This window comes from Aspergillus wentii (assembly GCF_001890725.1).
Source record: "Aspergillus wentii DTO 134E9 unplaced genomic scaffold ASPWEscaffold_4, whole genome shotgun sequence".
Classification (NCBI taxonomy): domain Eukaryota; kingdom Fungi; phylum Ascomycota; class Eurotiomycetes; order Eurotiales; family Aspergillaceae; genus Aspergillus; species Aspergillus wentii.
Genome location: NW_024467835.1, coordinates 2649767 through 2675887, shown reverse-complemented (window position 1 = coordinate 2675887; position 26121 = coordinate 2649767). Strand labels below are relative to the sequence as shown.

The 26121-nt window shown below is 49.7% G+C and overlaps 10 protein-coding genes across 10 annotated transcripts; 8 read left to right on the top strand and 2 right to left on the bottom strand.

Moving 5' to 3' along the window:
• Positions 1-190: 190 nt before the first annotated feature.
• ASPWEDRAFT_28277 (uncharacterized protein) lies at positions 191-2941 on the top strand (the record flags this gene model as incomplete). The annotated part of the gene is made up of 3 exons (XM_040833117.1): positions 191-193; positions 243-422; positions 485-2941. 3 exons carry the CDS (start codon positions 191-193, stop codon positions 2939-2941), a joined length of 2640 nt encoding a protein of 879 aa, XP_040689336.1.
• A 622-nt stretch (positions 2942-3563) lies between these two features.
• On the top strand, positions 3564-4415 carry ASPWEDRAFT_183697 (uncharacterized protein; the record flags this gene model as incomplete). Its single annotated transcript, XM_040831992.1, has 2 exons — positions 3564-3959; positions 4019-4415. The coding sequence occupies exons 1-2, from the start codon at positions 3793-3795 to the stop codon at positions 4413-4415; spliced, it is 564 nt and encodes a 187-aa protein (XP_040689335.1). The 5' UTR covers positions 3564-3792.
• Positions 4416-5265: 850 nt separating this feature from the next.
• Positions 5266-6842, bottom strand: ASPWEDRAFT_68973 (autophagy protein 5; the record flags this gene model as incomplete). The annotated part of the gene is made up of 4 exons (XM_040838999.1): positions 5266-5885; positions 5932-6373; positions 6423-6548; positions 6711-6842. 4 exons carry the CDS (start codon positions 6840-6842, stop codon positions 5482-5484), a joined length of 1104 nt encoding a protein of 367 aa, XP_040689334.1. The 3' UTR covers positions 5266-5481.
• Positions 6843-7082: 240 nt separating this feature from the next.
• ASPWEDRAFT_519182 (cation:proton antiporter) lies at positions 7083-9303 on the top strand. Its single transcript, XM_040837675.1, has 3 exons — positions 7083-7454; positions 7515-8341; positions 8403-9303. The coding sequence occupies exons 1-3, from the start codon at positions 7205-7207 to the stop codon at positions 9081-9083; spliced, it is 1758 nt and encodes a 585-aa protein (XP_040689333.1). The 5' UTR covers positions 7083-7204; the 3' UTR covers positions 9084-9303.
• A 3905-nt stretch (positions 9304-13208) lies between these two features.
• On the top strand, positions 13209-13790 carry ASPWEDRAFT_519305 (uncharacterized protein). Its single transcript, XM_040837677.1, has 2 exons — positions 13209-13407; positions 13467-13790. Exons 1-2 carry the CDS (start codon positions 13388-13390, stop codon positions 13672-13674), a joined length of 228 nt encoding a protein of 75 aa, XP_040689332.1. The 5' UTR covers positions 13209-13387; the 3' UTR covers positions 13675-13790.
• A 116-nt stretch (positions 13791-13906) lies between these two features.
• Positions 13907-15210, bottom strand: ASPWEDRAFT_109943 (alpha/beta fold hydrolase; the record flags this gene model as incomplete). Its single annotated transcript, XM_040828133.1, has 2 exons — positions 13907-14726; positions 14807-15210. 2 exons carry the CDS (start codon positions 15208-15210, stop codon positions 13907-13909), a joined length of 1224 nt encoding a protein of 407 aa, XP_040689331.1.
• A 3109-nt stretch (positions 15211-18319) lies between these two features.
• ASPWEDRAFT_111148 (glycoside hydrolase family 7 protein) lies at positions 18320-19789 on the top strand (the record flags this gene model as incomplete). The annotated part of the gene is made up of 3 exons (XM_040828226.1): positions 18320-18532; positions 18585-18968; positions 19022-19789. The coding sequence occupies 3 exons, from the start codon at positions 18320-18322 to the stop codon at positions 19787-19789; spliced, it is 1365 nt and encodes a 454-aa protein (XP_040689330.1).
• A 472-nt stretch (positions 19790-20261) lies between these two features.
• Positions 20262-21851, top strand: ASPWEDRAFT_40881 (WD40 repeat domain-containing protein). The gene is made up of 2 exons (XM_040835419.1): positions 20262-20661; positions 20727-21851. The coding sequence occupies exons 1-2, from the start codon at positions 20303-20305 to the stop codon at positions 21595-21597; spliced, it is 1230 nt and encodes a 409-aa protein (XP_040689329.1). The 5' UTR covers positions 20262-20302; the 3' UTR covers positions 21598-21851.
• Positions 21852-21964: 113 nt separating this feature from the next.
• Positions 21965-23556, top strand: ASPWEDRAFT_133939 (maleylacetate reductase). The gene is made up of 2 exons (XM_040829311.1): positions 21965-22756; positions 22806-23556. Exons 1-2 carry the CDS (start codon positions 22231-22233, stop codon positions 23351-23353), a joined length of 1074 nt encoding a protein of 357 aa, XP_040689328.1. The 5' UTR covers positions 21965-22230; the 3' UTR covers positions 23354-23556.
• On the top strand, positions 23553-25869 carry ASPWEDRAFT_40879 (2-(3-amino-3-carboxypropyl)histidine synthase subunit 1/2). The gene is made up of 2 exons (XM_040835418.1): positions 23553-25774; positions 25842-25869. The coding sequence occupies exon 1, from the start codon at positions 23669-23671 to the stop codon at positions 25382-25384; it is 1716 nt and encodes a 571-aa protein (XP_040689327.1). The 5' UTR covers positions 23553-23668; the 3' UTR covers positions 25385-25774; positions 25842-25869.
• The last annotated feature ends 252 nt before the right edge of the window (positions 25870-26121 follow it).

The window sequence follows — 26121 nt, the reverse complement described above, 5'->3', positions numbered from 1 at the left end:
TCTCTGTGTTTATTTGGTCGGTTTGATACCCCATTTAGTTCTCTGCTGTCTTGCCGGATATACGCTGGGCTCTGGACGACAGCTACTGTTGCCATTGACTGCATCTGATCGACTTGAAAACTCCCTTTGGGGACTTGGTTCTTGACCAGACGTTTTTTTTATTTTATTTTTCATATCTTCATATTTCATCATGGTAAGTTTGTTTGGCCTTGCTTGGTTTGGCTTCGTCTAACTCCATATAGGACTCTCTACGCAACCGACGCAAGGCTGTGCCTGCATCGCTTAATATGAAAAACACCGATAAATTCTTCCCTGCCATGACCTTGGTGCAAAGACCGGTATCGAGCACCACGGATTTCTTCGACACAGACATCGAAGACAGTGACTCGGAGAATGAATCGCCCCGGATGAGTCTGGACTCGGTATGTGTACATGCTTAATCTATATCTTGTCTGTCATCTCACTGACATACGTCTTGCTTTAGTTCGGCTATGACAGCAATTCTACTCTTTCTACACCTGACCCACCAACTCCAGACAATGCTCCCAGACAGCCTTTTACATTCCGTGACGACAAGTTGGTCCGGGGTCCATCGGGGCCTCATCTCTTCCGTTCATCGGTCGCCTCGTCGACATCGACGGAAATTGACCTCTACTTTGAGAGATCGCCCGTGTCTTCTCAGTTCCCCAACTCTGCCGCGGCGACCCAGTTCTCCCACTCCACCATTGCAACTTCCCAGTTCCCTCAATCGGCTGCTACAACCAACTTCTCTCAATCGTCGGTTGGAACTATGCCCAACTCGGCTGCGACTACCAACTTTTCCCAATCTGCTGGAACTCTTCCTAACTCAGCTGCGAGTACCAACTTCCCTCAATCGTCTATTGGGTCCGTCCCTAGCTCTGCAGCTGCAACTCACTTCTCTCACTCATCCGTCGGGACTCTTCTCCCCAACTCTGCAGCTGCAACCCACTTCTCCCAGTCGTCTGTCGGGACCCCCCTTCCTAACTCTGCAGCTGCAACCCACTTCTCCCAGCCCGAAATTGAGACTCCCCCACTCCCCCTGTCCGCGGCCAACAGCCAGTTCTCTCACTCTACAACTGAGAGCTCCAGTGCTCCGAACCCATCCATGTTCCCTGCATACACTCCCGAGGCCATGCACCCAGATGTTTCCCAGGTGGAAGAGGCTGAGATCCGAAACTGGGCGCCGGGTCAGGTCGCACACTGGATGCACATTGCGGGCTATGACGACTCCGTGATTGAGAAGTTCCTTATCAACGATATCAGTGGATCGGTTCTCCTCAACCTCCAAATCGATGACCTCAAGGAACTCAGCATTCACTCTTTCGGAAAGCGTTACCAGATCATGGGCTCCATCAACCATCTGCGCAGCACCATGCTCAAGACTCGACCTGAATCTCGACGTGCCACTTCTTCGCCCAAAAGACGATCCTACACAGTGTCTGTCTCTCCAAATGGGGAAGTCCTCTCCCACAATCTTCCTGCACCGGCTGGCAACCAGATCACTCCTGCTGAGTCGGTCTCGATCGTGGGAATTGAGCAGCTCCTGCCCAAGCCCCACAGCTGCTCCAAGGGTGAGAACTGCTCCAAGTACAGAAGGAGACAGCGTCAGCTGGAAAAGCTCCGTGCAGAATACCCAGACGCCGTTTTCCTGCCTGGCGGTGCTATGCTCGCCGGAAACCCCGGGAACCCGGACACGGCAAAGAACTTGCTGCGACCCAAGTCCGATGCTCAGCCTTCGGTGGTCGCCTCGTCGGATGTCTTTGGACCAGCCCAGGAAACACCCAGGCTGTGCCCAGAGATGCTGAATGAAGTGCAGAAGCTGGACCCCCAGGAAACTGTGCGACAGTTCCTCAGCTACCAGCACGTGGACGATGCTCCTTCCTCTTCTGAGGAAGAGACCGAGCCCGTACAGACTTTCTCTCCTCCTGCTCCCGAGCCTAGTACGAACATGGCTGCCAATCTTCGCAACCTTCCCAAACTGCAGATCCCAACGGATTCTGACTCCGATGAGCTCACCACCGCTACTGCTACGGCTCAGCGGACCATTACCCCAGGCATGGCCAACCGGATTTACGGTTCCCCCACAGCAGTGCAGGAGTATGGCCCATTCACCGGAAGATACGCGAGCCCCGGCGATTACTATCGCCAAGGTACTCCCTTTTCCGAGATGGATGTTCCCCTCACCGCCATCCCCAATGGCCCCGTCGCTCGGGAGACTTCGCAATCTGTCCCCCCTGATATGCGCTTTGGGAACTTCCTTCACCCGCAGCGCCAGGATCCTATCATGCGGAGTGCTTCCACTCGCCCCGGAGCTGGTACGCCTTTGCGCCGCGTTAACGAGGACCGACCTCTCACACCGATCGAGAACCCGGAGGACCTAAAGCGGAGCCCTCGTATCGGCTTCCATGCCCCTAGCTCCTCCAACTCGTCGCTCTCTTCCGATCCCGATGTGACTCGAAGCGGCTACATGAAGAAGCGAAAGACAACGCGCTTTCTCCGCCATGACTGGCAAGATGCTCATTTTACTTTGCGTGGGACTAACCTGGCCATGCACAAGGACGAGCTCGAAGCGCACCGCGCTTCTCTTGCGTTGGAATCGATTGACGTCGATGATTACGCTGTTGCCTGCTCGTCGCTGGCCAGCAACTCCAAACTGTCAGCTGCATTCAAGCGGTCCATTCTGCGTAATGGAAACAATCTGTCCAAAGATGAAGCTGCTTTTGCCTTTTCCCTGATTCCTTCCTCCAAGGAGAATGAGAAGAAGGCATTCTTCAGCAACAAGGACGGAAAGAGCCACCACTTTGCTGTCAAGTCTCGTGATGACCGCATTGACTGGATGCGGGAGTTGATGCTTGCCAAGGCCCTCAAGAAAGGCAGAGAAGGTGGAGGTGAGGTGCAAGTCAACGGCAACTTCATCTAGGTAGTTGGCTCCTTTTGTACTCTAGTCATTTTCTTTGGTTTTGATTTTCTTTGGTTTCTTTCGTTTGTTCTCTCTTCTCTTTTTGTTTCTGTCTTTGCATGATTCCCTGACATTTGCATCTGGATTTCCCTTTTTAACGACCAATAACGAACAAGACACCTCGTCGCAGGACGGCCACCCCCTGATACCCAAATTGCATACATACTACATGGTACTTAGTTGGATATCTCCTTTATTTATATTTACTCTTGCGTGTTTTGGCTTTGATTGCATGGACTTTATTATGGAATCTGGAATATACATAATACAATAAAATAAATTGCAGTCTACATACTACTACCGCACAGACCTTGTCCAATTCATTGTACCCCGTATTATTCGATCGATAAGATAAAATACGGTTTTGTGGAGTAATGCCCCACCGGACCCACTTGGAGTATACAATAGATTGGGCTTTGGTAGCCTTGTAGTTTGAGATAATCGACAAGAATAAATATGGGGAAGTCTTTGAATAATATATCATAGTTCCATTTAGCTATTGTATTATTGATAACATGCAGTACAGTAACAAAGTAAGTAAATACATCCTGGAAGTGGATATGGACAGCTTTCTAATGCTGATAAGAGAAAGTACTTTTCTTTCCAGAGAGCTGGAGAGAGAATCCACCGGAACTGCCCACTGCTGAGTTGTCACTGTGGAGATGGAGCTGAAGATCTCCAGGGAGGAAGAGGGCGAATGAGGGAGTTGACGGATGAACTGAAGATAGCCCAGGGAGACGAGATTGGGAAGCAGATGTAAGGACAGCACACGGCAACGCGAAGAAGAGCATGGTCTGGCTGCATTCGACCTCATGGGAAGAAGAATCAGCACTGAGGACACTGCACACCACCTCAATCACGAGCCAGCCATTCTCCAAGAGTATCTCAACCACGCAGAAACCATTCTGGCGATTGCTCGAAATGACAAATACTGGCTGCGTTGGGCTGGACACTGCAAGAAGGCGTACTTCCAGGTAGTGTACTCCTAATTGACGCCAATGGCCAAACGCTCACCGGCGATGGGTTCCTCGATGGTAGCCATGCAGCCGTCCAGGATATCACAATCCCTGTCTCTGTGCTGGTTTTTAACCTGTCTGAAGCATACTTTATCCAGACACAAGGCCACGAAAGCAACCCTACCAGACCCTCGACTGAGCTCGCGCATTTACTGGCCAAGTCCACACGGCCAGACTTGGCAACCTGGATGGATCGGTTGCTCAAGTCGCTGCTGGCCTCGGGGTTGGCGGGTTACGACCAACATAACCCGCTTTATATCCTCACAGGCAAGCAAAGCCGCAAGTTTGGCGTCGAGCAGGGTTCCTCCTGGGCGTTGGCTGGTGCCGTGGGACTAGAAAATGTCAAAGTCAGCCATGATATCCTCATGGAAGAGGTCAAAAGGGTGTTTCTGGCGGCGCTGATTGAGAAGTATCAATGAACGATGCTTCTACTGCCTCTGCCTGAGTTTGATCTAGGAAAAGAAGAACAAGGAAGTGGTGAAGAGGAATTCCAATGGACGGAAATTGTCGACGGTGTCTTTCTGCCTGTCTGTCTCTTTCTCGTCCAAGGCCAGAGAGATTCAGAGTCCCCTCAGGAAAGCTGGCAGATCATGATCTTCTAACGATCATGAACTCCACATCACAGCTCTTACGCATAATAAGGTGGTTCCATATCGTGCATTGGGTGATCATACTATCTGTTTCGCCATTATCTCCCGGATAGCGATGGTTTACATATCGCCTCTCCCGGCAAGTTGCGTTTGCACAAGATCCTCTCCTCTCAAACGCCTGGTTTCTTCCGTTGATTCAAGTCGAAAGCAGGGATGGTATGCCAGGGAGACAATGTCTGGTATTGCTGCCGTCCAACAGGCAGTCTCTGGATAACCAGCCGGTATAAGGCACTTTTGGTGAATTATTGACATACGGGGATGGGGATCAGAGAGGACAGAAGTTATCCTCAATCCCGCTACAAATAATAGTGCTCTAAAGATCTTTTGGCAAATTATCGTGTCTTTCGCCTTTATCATACTAGATACTGAGACGATCTGGCTCGGTCGCATTTTGATTTACTTCGTGTAGAATTGCTGAAAGATGAATAGTTCATGCGCAATGAGATCATCCAAGCTATTCATCAGGGATGGTGAATGTCTGCTGAGAACCTGCAATGCAGCAATAAAACGTACGTTCAAGCAAGGAAAACTCAATACGGAGTGGAGTTGGGTGGTAAAGTACTCTGCATTACGCATGGGATGTATGTATGTACGTATGTAGATTCGGATTTCGCAATTCCTCGGCTAGATCTTACCTGTAGTCATGTATAAGACTTGCAGATGCATTGCTGATCTGGTGTACGTAACTATTCTGTATGATGATAGGTATGTGCATGCAGACATTTTGTCTGAATGTTCAAGTCTTATTATCTCATGCTATGTATGACACGTCATACCGGTACCTGTGCAATAGTACTCTGCATACACAGGAAATCCCTCAATAGCATCATCAACATCACCCCATCATGCGAACAACAATATACGCCCATCCATCCCCGTATGCAGAGCTCCTCACCACCTCCTCGATCGGCGCCGACATGGGCACCACAGCTCCATGCAGGACTGGTTTGGCCAGCACGGGCGTCCTCCGACTGGGGAAGAGGTTAGGCAGGAGAGTGTGGAGTGCAGTTCCTATCGTTTGTGATTGTGTGCTGGGACTACCACGCGAGATGGCCGCTTGGCTTGCGTTGATGGTTGAGGTTGGGATAGATGGTGGGAGAGGAGATTGTACCACCTTTAGAGAAGGGGAGTCTGAGTCTGGGGAAAGAGGGAGGAATAGTCGGATGGGTACATTACGGAATGGCTGAGAAGGAGGCGGGAGGAGGATGTTTGATATGCGTTGGAAAGATGGAAGATCCACTGTTCAGATTAGATTTCTTTCTTATCTTGATGGATAATTACTCACCATCTTGTACAGCCTTCCACAACCCAGACGAATCTTCTTTAGAAAGACTCATAATCCCCTTGGCATTGCCACTGCGCAGGAAATCCGCTTCCTTGACACTGTTGATAAAAGCATCATTAATGACCATCCCGTCCGCATCCAACCGGACGAGTTCTTCATCAGGCCAGTCACTAAAATGCACCGTCAGTCGCCAGGGCAGAGAGCCGCTCGCGCTGTCGGTACTCTCATCGAATTCATCTCCCCTTCTCCCTTTGGATGCCGGGTCAGCACCCGCGTAGAGATCATACAGCAAGCCCACCGGGTAGTGCCATTTCAACGGGACACCTTCAAAGGAGAACCACCCATCATGGGGATTAGAGTTGGGGTTAATCAGTGACGAAGAGAAAAAGACACGTAGCCTGGGGAGTAAAGATGGAAGATATGAGACTCGTGGACAGGATATCTAAGATGATTAGCATGTTTTCCGTCTAAACTGAAGGCAAGCGAAATACAAGATATGGATCTGTTTGATCGTACGTCCGACTCTCTGAAGGCGCTAGGATAATTTCCAGTGGTAGTTGTCCGTCCCAGACGGTCTTTTGAATGCTGCTAAGCGATATTTTGCTATCCATCTTGATCTGACAGACAGTTAGCATAGCACATATAAGTATTTGGATATTGAATAGTACCAGGAATCAATATTATACGCTTTGTTATGATTTAAACCCGAGTTGGAGTCGCTGCCCCGCAGCAACTGGTCAGATACCGTTGACTGCGAGGTCATTCACAGACACTCATACCAGCTCATCTAGTGTATTACCAAAGATATGACCCCGTAACAAAAGACAGATAGCCTGCTTGCGATGGTTTGAAGCGAAGAGAGTGTGTTGTTGGTGTTGATGTCTGTCTGACACCGGAAAGTGACCCGGCATCACGTGATGACTGCCTGAGGCCACCCAAGATATATCGAGTGTTTTCTTTCGACTTCAGCTTCAGATGGACTTGCGATGTCGATGTCAGAGATGAGGATGGGCATAATTCATAATTCATAATTTACTCTACATCTCATCTTGAGTCCATCAGAATGCCCACCATCAACATCATAAAGACGCCAAGCCATGACTCAGATTCCCCCGCAACCTGACCGCGACAAATGTCGACTTCTCGTCATCTCATCGTCCATGCGATACCCCTGAGCAGACGACATTCATGTTCATCTCAATCTAATCGATGGATCTAATTGACTGCCCTGAACTAATTGATCATCCAGTTGTCGCTTGAAGACGACATCAAAATGGCAGCATCCCAAGACTCCCTGGCCTACCATGAGCCAGACATCACGACGATCCTGATTCAATCATGCTTTCTTCTTGCCCTGAATCTGATCAATTATGTCCTGGACAAGTTGATCTACTGTGGCTTGATCGGCCAGTTGTTGATCGGGATGGCTTGGGGCGTGCCCGGAGCGAACTGGCTACAGCTTGAGGTGCAGGAATCGATTCAGCAATTGGGGTATTTGGGGTTGCTTCTTCTTGTCTATGAGGGTGGGTGGCTCTTGATTATTAAAATAATATCGTAATACTCACAACTAACTTTCCTTTCAGGTGGACTGTCAACGTCATTCTCCCAATTAAAATCGAACATGGGACTGTCTGCCATCGTGGCGTCGACGGGGATTGCCGTTCCCATGGGCTTGTCCTTCAGCATGCTTCGCCTTGTCGATGCAACTCCTTTCCAAGCATTTGCGGCTGGGGCGGCCCTGTGTTCAACCAGCATCGGGACCACCTTCACCATCCTCTCCACTACAGGGCTAGCCAAAACACGCCTTGGCGTTGTACTGGGGAGTGCAGCCATGATGGACGATGTTGCAGGACTGGTGATGGTTCAGATCATCTCGAATATCGGAAGTGGCGAGTCAGGGCCAGGATCCTCATTCGATGCAACCATCGTCATCAGACCCATACTGGTTGCCTTCGGGTTTGCCTTCGGGCTGGGGCTTTTCTGCCGATTTATTGTTACAATGGCCATGCGCAAGATCCAAGCCAGCACCACGCGTCCTCCCCCTAGCATCAAGTCCACGCAGTTTGCTTTTGTCGCTCACATCTGTATTTTGATTGGACTTGTCAGTGGAGCTCAATATGCCGGCACTTCGGGTCTCTTTGCCGCCTATCTTGCTGGGGCGTCAATCTCTTGGTTTGATGAGACTCTTGCCACTCTCTGCAGCAGTCCCAGAACAGAAACTCTTACCAATGATGAGACTGCAAATGAGATGCAGCGTTCATCTGCTACTGATGCAGGCAGATCTCAATCGAGACAAAACGATGCAGAACCCCAGCGGAGCACGCCCCATCAACCTGCCCCAACAGGTGAGCAGGTGTTCGAAAGATATTGCAAGGAGCCTCTGAAGCGGGTCTTGAGTCCACTTTTCTTTGTAAGTTTCATTACACACGCCATCTTGGCCCCGCGAAGGATCGCTGACTCGGCCGACGTAGGCTTCCATCGGATTTTCAATCCCAATCACCAAAATGTTTCGTGGAGAGGTCATCTGGCGGGGAATGGTCTACACCCTCATCATGATTCTCGGCAAGATGATCACGGGAATCTTCCTGATTCGTCTTTCACTTGCCCCTCCGTCGATCTTTACAAAATTCAGGCCTAGACCTCGCGTCACGTTCCCGTTCTGCACATTTCGAGAAAGGGCGAGCAAACCCAGATCTACTGGCAATGCGACTAAAAGACAGAGACAAAGGACGAATGACTCGACGGAAGGGCAGGATCCACAGGCCCAGCAGTCCCAATCACCAGCGGCAGAAGCGGGTGCTCAAGCCGTCCAGACATCAAACAATTCCGCTGTGTCACAAGTTCGCAGAACTCAATCTTCCTCGAAACCCCGCTCACTGTACCCGGCATCTATTTTAGGCTTGGCCATGGTTGCGCGGGGTGAGATTGGATTTCTCATCGCATCCCTAGCTGAGACGGATGGTATCTTTGCTCGGAAAGATTCCAAAAGTCAGGGAAGCTCAGAAATGTATCTTGTGATCGTCTGGGCAATTACTCTCTGCACCATTATTGGTCCTATATGCGTCGGTACACTTGTGAAGAGAGTAAAAACCTTACAGAGTCTGCGAGAACACTCGGGTGGTGAAGACCCGCTAGGAATATGGGGTGTCTGAGTTCCGCGATTGCAAGAAAATCAGGTTTTCGTTCTGATCTTTGTATGATAGAAAGACTGGACCATAGCTCGGACCTCATTCTAACTACCAAGAGAGCTGAGGTCTGATGAGAATGTCCTTTCCTCGGTGGCTGTGCTATGAAGATCCTGAGTGGTGCCTATGAGAATCCAGTAGGCAGCAATGCCCGGTTCATATTGTGAGTTCGACACATGCAGCAGCAGACTACGTAGGGCTAAAATTGAGAACTTGGGATGCGTATGCACTCCGCACATTGGGATAAGCAACGCTTTAGTCTCACCATCGTACAGGCAAAGTCTCAGTTTCATCTCCAGCCTTGAATGCAATTTCGACAAACCTGGTCAAGAGATAGTCTCAGAAATCCTCGACGTTCTTGGGGTCTGGAATGAAGTATCTGACACATCACAAGTACGGCAAAATATCGCATTGATTGCTGAAACCGGGTTTCTCCGACCATTATGCCATGAGGAAACAATGTGCGCAATCCTTTACATCCCTAACGTGACACACGCAAAGCGAATCAGAGATGACGCATATCGAACGACTCAGGACTCACAATCTCAATTGTGGTTGTGTAACAATTCATTAGGCTTTTTTCCCCTTTCTTCTGTGAAATGGCCTCACTCTTCTCCGCGGAAGCGAAATGGTTTCAAGATTGGGGAAAGGCACACTTGCCTGATGAGGAAATTCCATTCGGCCTCGATCTTGGCTCTGAATCTCGGCCAAGCCTCAGAACAGGGCGAGACGCGAATCATTGCCATCCCTAGTATGGATCAGAGCATGCCATGTCGTTGTTTCAAAAAGCCGTTGCGGGCTAATTGACATGACAAGGCCAGGATGTGCATAACCGGTGCTGCGCCCCCATTGTGGCTGTCATATACTGAAAATACCAGGGGCCTCATCAGCTGCTGGCGTGGACTTGCTCGTCTCGTTCTCAGCAAGTATTCTTCCGGCGACCGTTTGACCGCAGCTGTATGGCACGCCTTGTAATCCGTAGGCGTAGCCCCTGTCTGACCGCGGACACTCTAATTAATCTCCTGAACTCCCGCGAAATTAAAGAAAAAGAAAAAATGTATTAGACCGGTAACGGGAAAAGAAAGGAAAGAAAAAAGCAATTCCTTACCAAGACTCAATAATACTAAATAATAATAACCATTATTATTAGCAACTTTAGGACAAAATACTCCATACTGTACTTACTCCGTCGTTCGTAGGCTCCGTACTCCGTACGAGGAACGGAATCCGAGTCGCGACTCCGCGAGTTCGCGAGTTCGCGATTCCCGCTCAAAAAGATCGGCAAACCGTTCCCACAAATGTCGAAGATCATCCGGTCGATGTTTTCCCTTTTGGGAATAAACATCAGATCCCCCGTGCATGGGCCTCTGACAGGGAAATTTGTTGCGCCTCCTTGTTTGAGACTGGTGCATATTTCGGCTCGGTTCGAAGCTTTAGCTTTGAGAAGTCAGGCAGGCCACGCGGTAAGATGTTTGGCATGTCAGCCAGAAGGCTGCACAGCCTGGGTGCTTCTTCAGTCTGGATTCAGCTAGCTGCATAGTGCATTCGAGATAGAATGTAGGCGCTGCACGGAGTACGCCGAAGATGTATAGAATGACGCTCATTTAATTCGCAGCATGGATCGACACCATTAATCCTTAGCGAGCCGTTTACGGAGTACGCAGACCGAGCTCCTAGCCGGTGTCCCCGACGCGAATTCGTCCGCATCGGGTTGAGATAGACGATAGAGATAAGGTTGCTAGGTGGCCATAGCTTGGACTAAACCTGTACCTTGCATGACCGCAAGCCCAAGTGGGACTGCATATTGGATAGGTAATGGCAATTATAACGGTTTGTACTCCGTAGTCCGTAATAATAATAACTCTCCCAGAGGACCCAGACGGCCGGGACCGGCACCTGGATATGTAACCTTAATTTCTAAAGCAGGTTGTAATGCATCGCAGATTTTTGACAGTCCGTTAGTCCTGCCCAGATGCAGAGAAGGCTATCCGTTTTACAGCTCCTAGAGGGGTTGGCTGGTTGGATTGCGCATGCAATACACACGCAACCCGTTGCCCACTCCTGGTTCTGAACTCCAGCATGTCGTAGTCCCAAAGAGAGTGATCATAATCGCAGTAGTGTGGGATACTGGGAATAGTGTCGAAAGTACCCCTTTTGCGGGTGTTTATTGCTTTTCAGTGACACAGAAAGGTCTGAGCCTTATGGGAAGTACGGAACCCAACTCGCTGGTAACCCATGTAATTGGGCGGAGCTGGCCGAGCTCTTAGGTCACTGTGCTACGCTTGCCAGATGGGGAGTTTCGCAGAAGGCATGGCATGAACGATACCTTTAGCCCATGTTTGGATGGCTATGTCTGAGAAGAACTCGTCGACAGGGTGGCTTAACCCACGTGTTCCAAACCTGGAATGGCCCAATCGGGTATAGACCAGGGGACTCTGAAACAATACCCTTTCTGAATTCTGATGATGATCTCGCCCTGAAATTAAAACGTTCAGCTGTCGAGTCCATGAGATGATGAGAAGAGGGGGGAGGCTTAGCCCAGAACGTCTCCATCGGAGGGCTGTATCCGACCCTCAGAGAATGTCCGCTTTGATTGGCTGTGGAACATGCCCAAGAGGCTAAGACCATGACATGTAGACATGCGAACCGATGGAGAACAAGGCCTGACGATCAATACGTTTCTCTCACTAGTGTGAATAAAGTCATGCAGGTTTGGGTTCAGTGGTAGCGAATCTAGCGATGATCGTCACCATAGATAGGTTAACATACGACAAGCCCTCGAGAAAACAGCGAGAGGGAAAAGGATACGTACCGCGAGACACCGGGTTTTGCATCACTTTTCGAATAATTCCGCATCACCGTTGCCTCCCGAAGAATTGGATCAAAAACCGTTGAAAGGGGCTACCGCCGATCCGTACTCGAAGGGGCAAGCAGTGAAGGAGAAGGGGAGGGGGCAGAAAAAGAAAACATGAAGCTGCAGGAGCGTGGGATGATGTTGAACAGCTGATGGCAGTAATCATGTCATCCATTCCTTTCTGTTTTTTATTTTATTTTATTTTTTCCTGGCGCTTTTTTCCTTTTTCTTTTTTTAATCTCTTTTTGGAGGCAGTGCATAGCCGGCCTCATCTGATCGGCCACGTTTGCCCACGTCGCTGTTCAATGATTGGACTGATCTTCAGATGCTTTCAACGTCTATCTTCGATCCCTTCCTATCCTGGGCCAGGGTCTTCTCGCAGCACACATTATGACGAAATGGGCTCACCCAAATAGCTGGGTTACTAAAGATGATTCGCGTGGATCATGGGCTAGCCAAGTAGACCCCTCGTACCCAGCGCACTGTCTCAATGCTTCAGCGTCAGCCCCTGCCCTGAATCATTCATACCTGACTCCCTGAGCCATGCTTGATTATCGTTGGACGTTAAACAGTAAGAATTACCTAGTACCCACCGTTCGGTACTATTGGTTCCCGAAATCGCATACCGAATGGGTGGGTATCCTGTCTCGGTTCGTACTCCGATGCGCCATGTGCACCACTTAGGGATTCCCCAGAATGACTGTCCGGTAACAAAATCCCTCTAACAGTCCCTAAGCCACATGCACAATCTTGGTCCCCTCATTTCAGCTCCTGACTAGTAGCGGCCTCTTTGGGAATCGGGGACTGCTCCACTTGAACACCGTTACTCGTCATCTCCGCTGGCGCGCAATGACCATCGAGTAATGATCTCCCAGAAATGAGAGATCGTAATATTAGCATTGGCCTGGGAATTTTTCTGTATAGATCCTCCATCTCTCCCAAAGAGGTCTAGAAGCCGGTGGCTGATCCGAACAGATCCTCATCGAGTCTGGCGATGTGCTGAAGGGGGAGGCTAGAGGACAATATCACTGGGTCTATTGTGACCCGAGAAAAAAATCGTATCGAAGATCTTTCTTTCTTTTCTTTTTTTGTTCTCGTGTGCGTGTCTGCCTTTCTATTTCTGCCCAGTTTTTGGTGGTGTCGCACAGTCATCTATTCTTGCAACATCTGTATCGTAATCCTATCCAAGTTGGTACTTCATGGTCAGCTCTCAACATATATAGAGTCGCGCCACCCTCACCTTGCTCATTCATTCTCAACATCCACACTCCACCATCTTGCCTCCAAGCATTCTTTCCATAAAAAACTTGAAAAGTTCACAATTGAACACATTGAAAAATTGCCTTTTCGAAATCACGGTATTGTTCCGCTGCCACATTCTTTGAAAAGAAACGAAGCAATCAAATCCATATCAACAATGTCTGGAAATGCTACCAAGTAAGGACTTCATTTTCTTGTATTGGATCATAGGCAGGGTGCTAATCATTTCTCCCCAGGATCGCCAACGGACAGGGAAGTGACCTCAGTGTAGGGAACTTGACCAATGTACCGGACGGAAGCAACCGCAATAATGTGGATCGATTCTCTCAGTCTTCTGCTGCTGATGAGCCATACTTTGCTCGCGCACGAATGCAGGATCGATCTGCTCATGCCTCGCGCTTGTCGAGTCAACTGAGCGAAACGGATGAAATCATGAAAAAATGAAGACAAATGGTCTATTGTTCAAAAGTCATAGCGAAGGAAGGGTATTCAAAGGTTCCAAGAGAATGTTCTATATACATATTGCGTCATCAGGGTTGGCGATCATAAAAAGTTCGGGACTTCAGCATTATCCCGCTGGTGTATATTAAAAGCAGGCAACCCCTGGGAGCTCATGGAATGGGTGGGGGTTTCTTTTGTTTTTGGGGTCAAAGGTGTTTGGGGCTGAGTTCTTTGTTCAATGCAATATTTCCCAAATCTGCTGCGCGACTTCCTTGCATTTTGTACTAGGGAATTCATGTCCCGCGTCGTAGTATCTCAACTGCACATTTTCATCAAGAGCCGAAGTAGCATCAGGGGCGAGCTCCTCCTTGACGATAATGGAATCATTGTTGCCGCACAGAATGAATACCTTGTCACTTGGAAGACCCTTCTGCTTCTGTTCTTCCACAGGAAGACTCTTCTGGGATGCAAGGAACTTGCCTAGACGTGTCCAGGTATCCCACTGTCTTTCCCGCAAAATTGGTCCATATCGCATACTGGACATGAAGGCATGGACGAAGCCAGCATGGTTATTCACTTGCCATTGAACAGCATTCAAGATTGTAACATGGGGATACGCCCGGGATAACACTTCAACAGGTGCACCCTGCGTAGAAAGCTCCTCGGTAAGTGCATCCGCCGCATTGAGCTTATGGTCCTTGGGCTTAGGGGTAACTAATGGGCCTGCACGGAGGCGGCGACCTACGAGGAACCCAAGAACCTTTTCGGGAACGAGACCACGCGAATAAAGAAGGCGTGACTGGAAGCTGATTTGGGATTCGCGAATCAACCCTGCAGGAGCGAGCATCACCAGTGACGAGATGAGATGCGGAAAGTACGATGCAAAAGCTGCCGCAATTCCGCCACCAAGGGAATAGCCAACAAGACTAAATTTGCCCGATCCAGCACCAGTCCACGAAACTGGGGACGAGCTCAAGGCGAGAAAGATTTGACTCGCAAAGAGTCGGTCATCTTGAGGGATGTCAGAGGGGCAGTCAGAGTAACCTCTTCCAAACCTAGATTCCATGACATCAGCGAAATGATACAGCAATTTGAGAGTATCAATAGGTCAGACAGAGAAAATGCAGTCACGTACAAATCAAATAGAATGACTCGACAACCCTTATCGACTAGATCATGGGCCACACCGCCCAAGGCAATACAGGGAGTAGTGATTCCATGGACGAACAATACCTTGGGTCCATCCTCCGGGCCCCATTCGTAAACACGGATTGATCCGTATGGCGTCGACACATCTCGTGCTCCGGGTAGGACATCCGTTGGCAGAGGAAGCTCACGTTTCTCCGCATCCGACAGCGATAAGACTTTGTTCCGTGGTGAGGGAAGAACGATCCCTTCAGGATGTCCTTGAGGCAAAAGTGATCGCAGAAGAAGACCCAGAGTAAAGGATGCCCCTGTTACGGCGAGGAGGGGAACTTGGGTGCGCGGATTCGCGATGGAATCGGAGAGAAACTCCACGGTTTGGTCATACCAGGCCATGATGAATCGAAGTGAGCCAATTCTATTGACTTTGTGATATCATATAGATCAATGATCAATACAATAAAGCAATTGAACCAACCTCAGTGCTCAATGCGCGAGTGAGATAGAAAGAGGCAGAAGGTTGGGTCCTTCTCAGGCAACGGCGATAACGGATAAGGCAGCGGGCCGAGGAAGTCATGCCGGCCCGCACGTGTTTTCCCCTGTCCCCGATTCACCGCCTTCTATTTTTATCTCACCGCCATCACCGCTTCTTATCGTCTTCGCCTTCATCTTTATCTTTAGCACTTTTGGCCATCGCTAAGAACAGGAGTCTTACCGCAAATTGGATACTCCTTGAGTTGACTACATACAGGGCAAATTAATTCAATACATTATCTCGAGATCACTTCAAGTTGCCTTGGCTATCTCAGCAGCTTTAGTAGCAGCTATGTGACTATCATCTTCCCCAGAGAATGATGCTCTTTCGGGGTTCCAGCGCATCTTTCGACAAAGGGAATGAGAAAAACATACAGGAATGTAGCGGTAGTAGTCGTAGGCAGACTAATACTAAAAATTTATATATAATATAAAAAAAAGGGTTCCACGAACGAACTCTACGAGGGACAGTATAGCAACTATGCTAACGCCGCACACATACCCTAACACCTTAAGCCAGTATTATTGGGACTGCCCTGGGCGCGGTTCGAACAGGGAACGTTGGCCACTGCAGCGCAGAGGTTGCCCTCTACACCACAGAGTGGTCGGATTATCTAGTAAGGGGAGACCTAAAATATAAGGGAAGATTGGGGCTGGTAGGGTTGCTGCCTGGTAGGTATACCTTGTGTGTCATGATGATTGAATCTACTCTGTTAGAAGCCTCGAACTGCACGCTATACGGGTTGACACTACCCCACTAGCTAACAAGTTAACTGGCTAGGAGAAGTACATTAAAGGCACCAGATATAAGTTCTGAAGGCAGGCCCGCAAAGGGCAGGAAAAAGTCTTTGGATGGTTCCAATTTGGTTATAGAGCTAAAGCCGGCGAAACCCAGTATAGCTGCGGTAGCAAATCCTTCCAATGTACGTCGAAGGACATTCCCAACGGGAGGAGCTTACCATCAGCGATCTTTTGGTAGCATGGCAATCGATCGAGACCAGAGCCAGATATTGCACCGGCAATTGACAACAACTTCCACTGATCTCCTTGGTATAAGCGATCAGACCGGATCGTATGAGAGTTATGAGGAATTGTGCTGCCCGGATGTAGTTATCGCCCGACGATAGGATAGGATGCACAGTGGCCCTCTATCACTGCCATCGAAGCGCGAACGTGGTCAGACTGGTAGATAGGCCGAGAATAAAAGCCACGTTTTGTATGAATCGATCGTCTTCCAGCGTGCTGTCTTTATAATCAAGAAGAGATGTTTCGATCAAAAGAACACCTTGAAGAGCCCAACTCGAGATAGTTCAGGGCCCAGAGTCTTGTATTTCCTGAAATAGATCATCGACATCAGTTATGTGAAGCCAAATGAGAATAATCTTCCTGATGTGTTAATCATCGATATAAAACTGTCTTACCATGGCGTATACAGAATTGTGAATGATGGATACCCGTCCTAGCACTACGTATCCTGGTATTACTTGAAGTTGCCAAACACCCAAATAATAAACAATTCAATGAATAATACATGTCAATAATATCAATTGAACTGCAATAATAGCAGACCTTGAATCGCGATTGCTAATTCAGGGTTCAATGCTAATTTCTCATGCGGAGGATGCTCCGTGGCATTCTGGATATATCTATCAACAGATGGTATGACTCCGAGATCCTGATATTGATGGCACTTAACAAGAAATGATCTGCATCGGTATATTAAATTAAATGATAATAACAGCCTGACTTTATCCGGAAATAAGTCTGGTTAGCTAATAGTTTATCTAGCGTCTATACAAGGCCTGATGAAACCCTACAGTGTCACAGATTGTTAGCCCCATCTCCACTCGATGGCCGTTTAACATCACCAGAACAAGAACAACGTACAAACAATTAAATGAATTCCCACTACATCAAAAGAGAAGTACTAGTGTCTTGGCTATATATCATTAACATGCAATCTTGCTCCAGGCATGAGACACATCCTCCAGCCCTGTCGTGTTATTGATGGAGATTCTGTCTTACTCCCAGTGATCGACACGACTAACAAAAATAATCAACCCTTCATCTTACCCCTCTCTCCAGATTGCTTCAGACTAGAAATTATCGCCCCAATCAGTGCCCCCAGCCTGGTTCTTTAGCGCTGCGATCATCTATCATCTCAACGCTCTTTTCGCCGTCCCGGCTTCAGATCGATACCGGTTGTCGGGCTAGCATTCGGCTGTCTGGAGATAAATCATCAGAGTGAAACCCGGAAAAACTCTGCTTTCACGGAGGTTCTGTCTATTGCTGAATAGAGTAAATATCGATGTTGGTTTCGGTCTTCTGCCGAAATTGGGATTTCTTTTTCTGCAGGAATACTGGAGTAGATGCTGATTGTGTCTCGTATAGAATGAATATACAGTGATAGGCATGAATATTCTTGAATTTGCAGCTGTGCTAATTAACAATGTGAGCTGAGGTTTTGTCGAGAAAGTACCGAATAATGCTCATGATATATTTAAAGAATATTTTGTTCAACTTGAATAACAGTATCATATGCCTTCACCTATTGAACAAGTTGTTATAGGCATTGGCAGAAGCTTGTTGAAACATCGCCAGGTACAATCCAATCACAGCCTCAACAGCCACCCCAGCCAAAATCTAACCAGGTTATCGTTCGGATGCACTTCCAGAAACATGCCAATATCGTCAAGGCCCTCCGTCCCGTAACGCGGACGTTTCATTGCCGCTGTAGGCAAACAACGCTTGTCCATCTCTCTGAAACAGTCAATTCAGCGGTCAGACGGCCCGCTCCAGATGGACTGATTTGGCGCTTTCCGGGGATCCTGGATGAAAACAAGAAGAAAGGAACTCATCCTGGGCCAGAGAAGGTATATAAGGCAGCTGTCGTCTCCTGCTCAGTCTGCTCATCAACTCTGCAGGTCAGACAACGGAACAACAGTCGAATTCACTCTTTATCCTCCTGACAATGTACAACCGTGCACTCCTTTTCTCCGCCCTCTTCGCGGCTGCTCGTGCTCAGCAAGCCGGCACTCAGACTGAAGAGACTCACCCTTCCTTGAACTGGGAGAAGTGCACCGCGAGCGGCTGCACAAAGCAGAGTGGTTCGGTTGTTATCGACGCCAACTGGCGCTGGGTCCACTCCACCGACGGCAGCGACAACTGCTACACTGGCAACTCGGTGAGTTTATTATGAACGGAGAATATCCATCATAGATGCTAACAGACCACAGTGGGATTCATCCCTCTGCCCCGATGACAAGACCTGCGCTCAAAACTGCGCCGTTGACGGTGCAGACTACGAGGGCACCTACGGTATCACCTCTGACGACAGCGCCCTGACCCTGAACTTCGTCACCGATGCCAACATCGGCTCTCGTTTGTTCCTCATGCAGGATGATGAGACTTATGAGATGTTCAAGCTGCTGAACAAGGAGTTCACCTTTGACGTTGACGTCTCCAAGCTCCCTTGCGGCTTGAACGGTGCTCTCTACTTCACCTCCATGGATGCCGATGGTGGCAAGTCCAAGTACGACAACAACAAGGCCGGAGCCAAGTACGGTACTGGATACTGTGACTCTCAGTGCCCCCGTGACTTGAAGTTCATCAACGGTCAGGTATGGGTCCCCTGTAGCAATTCATGAAACGCAGATGCTGATGATCAACGCAGGGTAACGTGGACGGCTGGAAGCCCTCCGACAGCGACAAGAACGCCGGTGTTGGTAACCACGGTTCTTGCTGCCCCGAGCTGGACATCTGGGAAGCCAACAAGATCTCCTCTGCTTTCACCCCTCACCCTTGCAGCACCACTTCCCAGACCATGTGTGAGGGTGACAAGTGCGGTGGAACTTACTCCGAGACTCGCTACGCTGGAACCTGTGACCCCGATGGATGTGACTTCAACACATTCCGCATGGGCAACGAGTCCTTCTTCGGCCCTGACAAGACCGTCGACACCAACAGCGTCATGACTGTTGTCACTCAGTTCATCACCGAAGACGGTACCGACACCGGTGCCCTGTCCGAGATCAAGCGATTCTACGTCCAGGATGGCAAGGTCATCGCCAACGCCGACTCTGACGTGAGCGACGTCTCCGGAAACTCCATCACTTCTGACTTCTGCACTGCCCAGAAGAAGGCCTTTGGCGATGACGACGTCTTCGCCGACAAGGGTGGTCTCGCCAAGATGGGCGACGCCATGGCCGAGGGTATGGTCCTCATTCTGAGCTTGTGGGATGACCACTACGCCAACATGCTCTGGTTGGATAGCTCGTACCCTACCAACGCCACCGAGACCGACGCTGGTGTCAAGCGTGGAACCTGCGGTAAAGACTCTGGTGCTCCCGCTGACATCGAGTCGGACAACGGTTCGGCCTCTGTCACTTTCTCCAACATCAAGTTCGGACCGATCAACTCCACCTTCTCTGCTTCTTCGTAAACAGGGAATCTCACGAAGGCATGTCCGTATATCCAGGCCACAGAGTGTGCCGGGAACGACATCAGGGCTGGGACCCTTGAGAGAAATGATTTCGTTTCAACAAAACTGTAAATAGTTTGGAGAAAGGCAATGTATAGATCTCGAGGATCATGGATTAGTCTTGGGCAGCTCGTCTTTTTATCTTTTTCTTCTTTTCTTCACTTCATTGAGCAGGGCCTGTTCTGTCAATGATTCACTTTGATTCTTTTTTGTATTAAATGCAATTCAATATTTTACCATCACCTTAAGAATGAAATTGAGTCCATTCAATATTAAACAGTATTAAATTCATCTTCACCGAATAAATAAAGAATAAACGACGGGAATAAGTGAAGTTGATATCGTAAATATCCCGCGGAAGATCCATCGGCCCGCACCCAAAATGGCAATCGACCCAAGCTTCATCCAAGAGCTTTTATCCTCGAGAAAAAGAAAAGAGAGCTTCCATTCTCTCAATTCCCACCCCACCACACCATGTTCGACACAGTCTGCACAATTCCGCTTTCTGCGGATCTTTTCACGCAGGCCATCCACCCCAACGAGCCCATTGTCTCGGTCGGGCTTTCGTCAGGCCACGTACAAACCTTTCGGCTTCCGTTGGAGGAAAGCGACAGTGATGACGATGGGGCGTCTACGTCTTCGTCGCGGAATGGAAAAGGCCACATTGATACTATGTGGAGGACAAGACGGCACAAGGGGAGCTGTCGGACTTTGGCGTTTGGCATTGACGGGGAGACGCTGTACTCCGCGGGGACGGATGGATTGGTGAAGGCCGCGAAGACGGAGACTGGAGTGGTGCAAAATAAGATTGCCATTCCTCCAACGAAGGATGGGTGAGTTTTTATTATGATCAATTGTGCTTTGTGGAGTGATTTGGGCTTATTAGGGGATTTTTCAGCTCCGTCGATGCTCCGACTGTCATTCACGCTCTTTCTCCTCAAACTCTTCTTCTTGCTACCGATTCGAGTGCTTTGCATCTCTATGACCTGCGCACTCCATTTTCGAATGTCTCCGCTCGACCGGAGCAGACACACCATCCCCACGATGACTACGTTGCGTCTCTGACGCCTCTTCCGGCCTCGGATACCAGCACTTCGGGTTTCAGCAAGCAATGGGTTACAACGGGTGGCACAACGCTGGCCGTGACAGATCTACGACGTGGGGTGATGATGCGCAGTGAAGACCAGGAGGAAGAATTGATCAGTTCCACGTACATGGGCGGCCTCCCGTCCAGCGGAAGTAGCCGCGGCGAGAAAGTGATTGTGGGTGGATCCAGCGGAATTCTTACGCTCTGGGAAAAGGGCGCTTGGGATGACCAAGATGAGCGGATTTACGTCGAGCGGGGCGACGGTGGAGAATTGGAAACCTTGTCCGTTGTTCCTGATGAGCTGGGCAAGGGCAAGATGCTCGCTGCTGGACTTGGAGGCGGTAAAGTCAAGTTTGTCCGCATCGGCTCCAACAAGGTTGTCTCGGAGGTCATGCATGACGAGACCGAGGGTGTTGTGGGTCTTGGATTCGACGTTGAAGGCCGCATGGTCAGTGGAGGTGGACAAATCGTCAAGGTCTGGCATGAAGCCGTGGGCGATGGCGAGGGTGAGGAATTCTTGCCAACTGGAAAGCGCATGATGGAAAGCGACAGCGACGATTCGGATGATGACAGTGATGCGGAGAGCCACAAGGGCGATCAGGGACGACAGAAGCGCAAGAAGAACAAGGGCAAAGACCGTCGCGGTGGACAGCAGGTTATGGGCTTTGCTGATATGGACTGATTGATATATTGATACCCACGGAGAGAAGGATGACAAAAAAGAAAATGCATGGCATTGGTGTCTTAGGGACGACAGAGATTCGAGGATGGAAACTAAAAGTCAAGGTCTGTATGTACTTTTATGAAACCAAAGTATGCCAGATGCCCTGGCGATATACGTAAGTATATCTAGGCAGATTTATACATAATACAATGGTTATTTAGACATCACCAAGCAGCATCTTCAGCTGGGACCAGCAATTGATGATCATCGGCTATGACTATATCCTATGGGGGATTTCCGACAATGAATCCAATCCGCCTGCGGAATTATTCTCGAAAAACCGCATTGTAACTGCAGGAATTAAGCCTTTTCTTTATAATCAAATCCACGATCTTCTTCTATTCGGATCTTCGCCAGTCCCATATTGCCGAAGCCTCACCAGCCCCGCGACCAAAGACCCACGGCAAAGGCCTTTGCCCAATTGCTTCATGACGTTGCGGTGGCTCTCGTCCGGTGGGGTGTGGGGAGCAGCGATTATTCATGGATGATGAAGCATGTGCAATCTTATATCTAGACTAGAGGGTGCCTGGCTATTCTCTTTTGCTCTTGCTTTTGATTCCATCTCCAAATCAGATATCTTCATCTACCACAATGGACGCCTTTGAATACAACCCCAACCCCGGCCGAGTCGTCTTTGGCAGCGGCACTCTCCAGAAACTCCCCGATGAGATCGCCAGACTCAACCTCAAGGCTCCGCTGGTTCTCTCGACTCCTCAACAGGTGAGCCAGGCGGAGAGTGTCAAGGATGTGCTCAAGGGCCAGGTTGCGGGGATCTTCAATGAAGCCACCATGCACACGCCCACCCACATCACCGACAAGGCCGTCGAGTATGCATCTGCTCAAAAGGCGGATTCCGTTATTTCTATCGGTGGAGGAAGTACCATTGGCTTGGGCAAGGCGATTAGTATCCGTACCGGATTGCCTCATATCTGCATCCCGACTACCTATGCGGGGAGCGAGATGACTCCTATCCTGGGTGAGACGGCGGATGGACTGAAGAAGACGCGCTCTGACCCGAAGATTCTCCCGGGAACGGTCATTTATGATGTTGATCTTACCATGACTCTTCCGTCGGCGATGAGTGCGACGAGTGGTGTCAATGCCATTGCGCATGCTGGTGAGTATCCCCCATGTTTGAATGAAGGGGTGTATCTAACTCTCTCCAGTCGAGGCACTCTACGCCCGCAACACAAACCCCGTTATCAACCTGATGGCCATTGAAGGCACACGGGCACTGGCATCGGCTCTTCCGGAGATTGTCGAAAACCCATCCTCCCAATCCGCCAGATCTCTCGCTCTGTACGGAGCCTGGCTTTGTGGAACCTGTCTGGGCAGCGTGGGCATGTCCATCCACCATAAACTGTGCCATACCCTCGGTGGTAGCTTCAACTTGCCTCATGCGGAGACTCACACTGCTGTCCTCCCTCACGCCATCTCCTACAATGCTCCTAAGATCCCCGAGGCCATGAAGAAACTGGCCGAGGCTCTCCCCGACAGCAACGGAGATGCGATTCACGGGCTGAATGTGCTGCTGGCCAAGTTGAAGGTCAAGCGTGGACTGACGGATTTCGGAATGAAGGAAGAGGATGTCGACAAGGCAGCGGACATTGCAGTTGGCAACCCATACTGGAATCCCCGGGAGATTGAACGGACGCCCATCCGTGAGCTGATTCGGAGAGTATGGGCTGGCGAACCGGCACGAGCGGATTTGTAATGCTAGTAAACGGGGTGTCTGCTTTACCACCACATTATGTATATATTGATTTACGCTTTCAACTGTGAGATCCTGTCAATACAAAAATGAGGCATTTCCAATTCCATCGCCACGAATAAATGGGTGATCGTCCCCCTGGTGTTGTATATCGCATCTCTGCCATTGGCTCCGAAATGGCGGGGTGAAGTGGGGTGATTCTTTTTTTTTTTTTTTCCCTTTCCCCCCCAAAAATCCACGACAATTACAACTTCCTCGTCCTCAACTCAGAAAAAGCCATTTTTTCCAGGACTCGACAAGTTTCCTCTTCCCCACACAATGGCGACCGAAATGGAGGCTGCCCCTGTACTGTCAACCCCCGATAATCGCATCCTCGAGGAAACCGCCCCCGTCGCTACACGCGAGTCGAACCGCACCTTGTCGGACGAGGAGCTATCCATCACCTATGACATTGAGCGCACATTGAAGGAGATCCGCGAGGCTCGGTACAAGCGGATTGCTCTGCAGTTTCCGGATGACATGCTCCCGGATGCTCCTCGGGTGTTTCAACTGCTTAGTCGAGGGTTGGATAGACAGAGCGTGGCCAACAACAACCCCGCTTTGAGCAATGGGAATGGCACCACCGCGGATCATGCAGACCAGTTGGCTCATTCGGTGTCTCAAATAAATGTGGAGGATGCTACGGAACAGCCGCCCAGATTGTATATCCTGGGTGATACTTCCTACGGGACATGTTGTGTCGATGAAGTGGCTGCGGAACATGTAGACGCAGATGTCGTTGTGCATTATGGACGATCATGCCTATCCCCGGCGGCCAGGTTGCCGGTGATTTATGTCTTTACGCACAAAGAACTGCCCCTAGACCCCGTGGTCCGGGCTTTCAAGGAGACCTATCCCGACCTAGCTACAAAGGTCATCGTTGCTGCCGATGTTACCTACTCGGACCATGTCCCCGGGGTGTATGCTCGTTTGGTAGAGGAAGGGTACACAAATCTGTTTGCCACGGAGCTGGTCCATGAGCCCTCGTCTGCCATTCCCAATCGGACTGTGCCCGACTCGGTACGCGATCAACCAGAGTCACTATCGGAATGGCAGTTGTTCCACATCTCGGATCCCCCGACTGCCTTGCTTCTCACCCTTTCATCTCGCGTTGCTGACATCAAGATTTACCCAACGGATGATCCGATGAATGAAAATGTCAAGCCGCTACCCGCGTCAACTGCGGCCGCGTTGCGTCGGCGGTACGCCATCTTGACCCGTCTCAGTACCGTTCCGATCTTCGGAATCCTTATCAACACGCTAAGTGTGAAAAATTACCTGCATATAGTGGAACATGTCAAAGAAATGATTGCCGCGGCCGGTAAGAAGAGTTACATGTTTGTGGTCGGAAAGGTGAACGCCGCCAAGCTTGCCAATTTCAGCGAGATTGGTGGCTGGGTGGTCATTGGATGCTGGGAAAGTTCGTTGGTGGACAGCAAAGAATTCTGGAAACCGGTGATCACCCCATTTGAGTTGGAGCTTGCGCTGAAGAGGGATGATGAGCGGGTCTGGACGGGTGCCTGGCAAAGTGATTTCCAAAGCATCCTCGACCGACCTGCCCAGCAGGGCTCATCGGCCGATAATGATGAGGAACCCAAGGAGGAGGAGGATGAGGACGGCATGTCCGAGCCCGAGTCCGCACCACCTGAATTTGATCTCCGTACCGGCCGCTATGTCTCGCACACCCGACCGATGTGGAATGCTGCACCCCGCGTTTCTTCCCAGGGCGATGATGCAGTCTCTGCTGCTAGTGGACCATCGGCTGCCCGGGCTCTGGCTAGACGGACTAAAGGAGATCTGGCGATGATCGGCGGCACTGTATCCCCAGGGGCGGAATTTCTACGATCGCAGCGGACGTGGAAGGGACTGGGTAGTGACTTTGATATTCGATACGATGAAGATGATGAGGAGGCTCCTGACAGCACGCGAATAGTGGAAGGGCGCAAGGGCATTGCAAGGGGATACACGGTGGGCGATTCGATAGAGAAACACTAAACTTCTCCCTACAACAGGAGCACAGGGCTATTTAAAAAAGAACCACACACACATTACCCCATCCGTCCATTCCCATCACCTCATAATCTGCCGGAAGCGTAAACTACTAGTCTAGTGTCTACCCTATTGGTGCTACATCCATAGAGCAGGGCAAAGGAAAAAAAAAAAGTCAGTATCCCAACACCGTCCGCGGGATCTGTAAGGTCGATTTGAAGCGATCAAAGGGGAGATACAAAACCAGAAAAGAACAGAATCCAGATCAATAATCGCACTAGAGACTTCGCTAGACAGAATAATGATAATGAACTAAAGAAAAACCTTTGGACGGCACCAACACAATGCAAAAAACACCGTTGGGGCGACCTATCACATGACGCAACGGGTCAGATCCTGGATTTTGTTCCCAATTGTGAGTTGTCAAAACCACCCAACCAACCCTTTCTTGGGTTTATCTCACCTTCTCTTGCCTTTTCCATTCCTGCTCTCCTCTATTAATCCCCCCTCTGTCTCGATTTGATGGACGCTCATGGTCTTTATCTTCTGGGTGTAAACCGCCCTCCTTGCGCATCCCCGTCCTGTTCTCCTTATGATGTGCTGCGTCTCCCGCATTCTCCGCAGTACTCGCGATTTCGCGCCTTAAACCTCGGAAGTAATCTAAGAGCAGAGGAAGAACAAATAGACAAGGCTCCGCCATCATGTCTACCCTCTCCGACACAGCAGGGACTGTTGTGGTCGAC

Coding starts and splice junctions, on each gene's coding strand:
- ASPWEDRAFT_519182 (XM_040837675.1), top strand. CDS start 7,205: ATGGCAGCATCCCAAGACTCCCTGGCCTACCATGAGCCAGACATCACG. Junction 7,455..7,514: donor GCTTCTTCTTGTCTATGAGG/GTGGGTGGCTCT, acceptor CTTTCCTTTCAG/GTGGACTGTCAACGTCATTC. Junction 8,342..8,402: donor TCTTGAGTCCACTTTTCTTT/GTAAGTTTCATT, acceptor CGGCCGACGTAG/GCTTCCATCGGATTTTCAAT.
- ASPWEDRAFT_519305 (XM_040837677.1), top strand. CDS start 13,388: ATGTCTGGAAATGCTACCAA. Junction 13,408..13,466: donor ATGTCTGGAAATGCTACCAA/GTAAGGACTTCA, acceptor ATTTCTCCCCAG/GATCGCCAACGGACAGGGAA.
- ASPWEDRAFT_40881 (XM_040835419.1), top strand. CDS start 20,303: ATGTTCGACACAGTCTGCACAATTCCGCTTTCTGCGGATCTTTTCACG. Junction 20,662..20,726: donor ATTCCTCCAACGAAGGATGG/GTGAGTTTTTAT, acceptor GGGATTTTTCAG/CTCCGTCGATGCTCCGACTG.
- ASPWEDRAFT_133939 (XM_040829311.1), top strand. CDS start 22,231: ATGGACGCCTTTGAATACAACCCCAACCCCGGCCGAGTCGTCTTTGGC. Junction 22,757..22,805: donor CAATGCCATTGCGCATGCTG/GTGAGTATCCCC, acceptor AACTCTCTCCAG/TCGAGGCACTCTACGCCCGC.
- ASPWEDRAFT_40879 (XM_040835418.1), top strand. CDS start 23,669: ATGGCGACCGAAATGGAGGCTGCCCCTGTACTGTCAACCCCCGATAAT.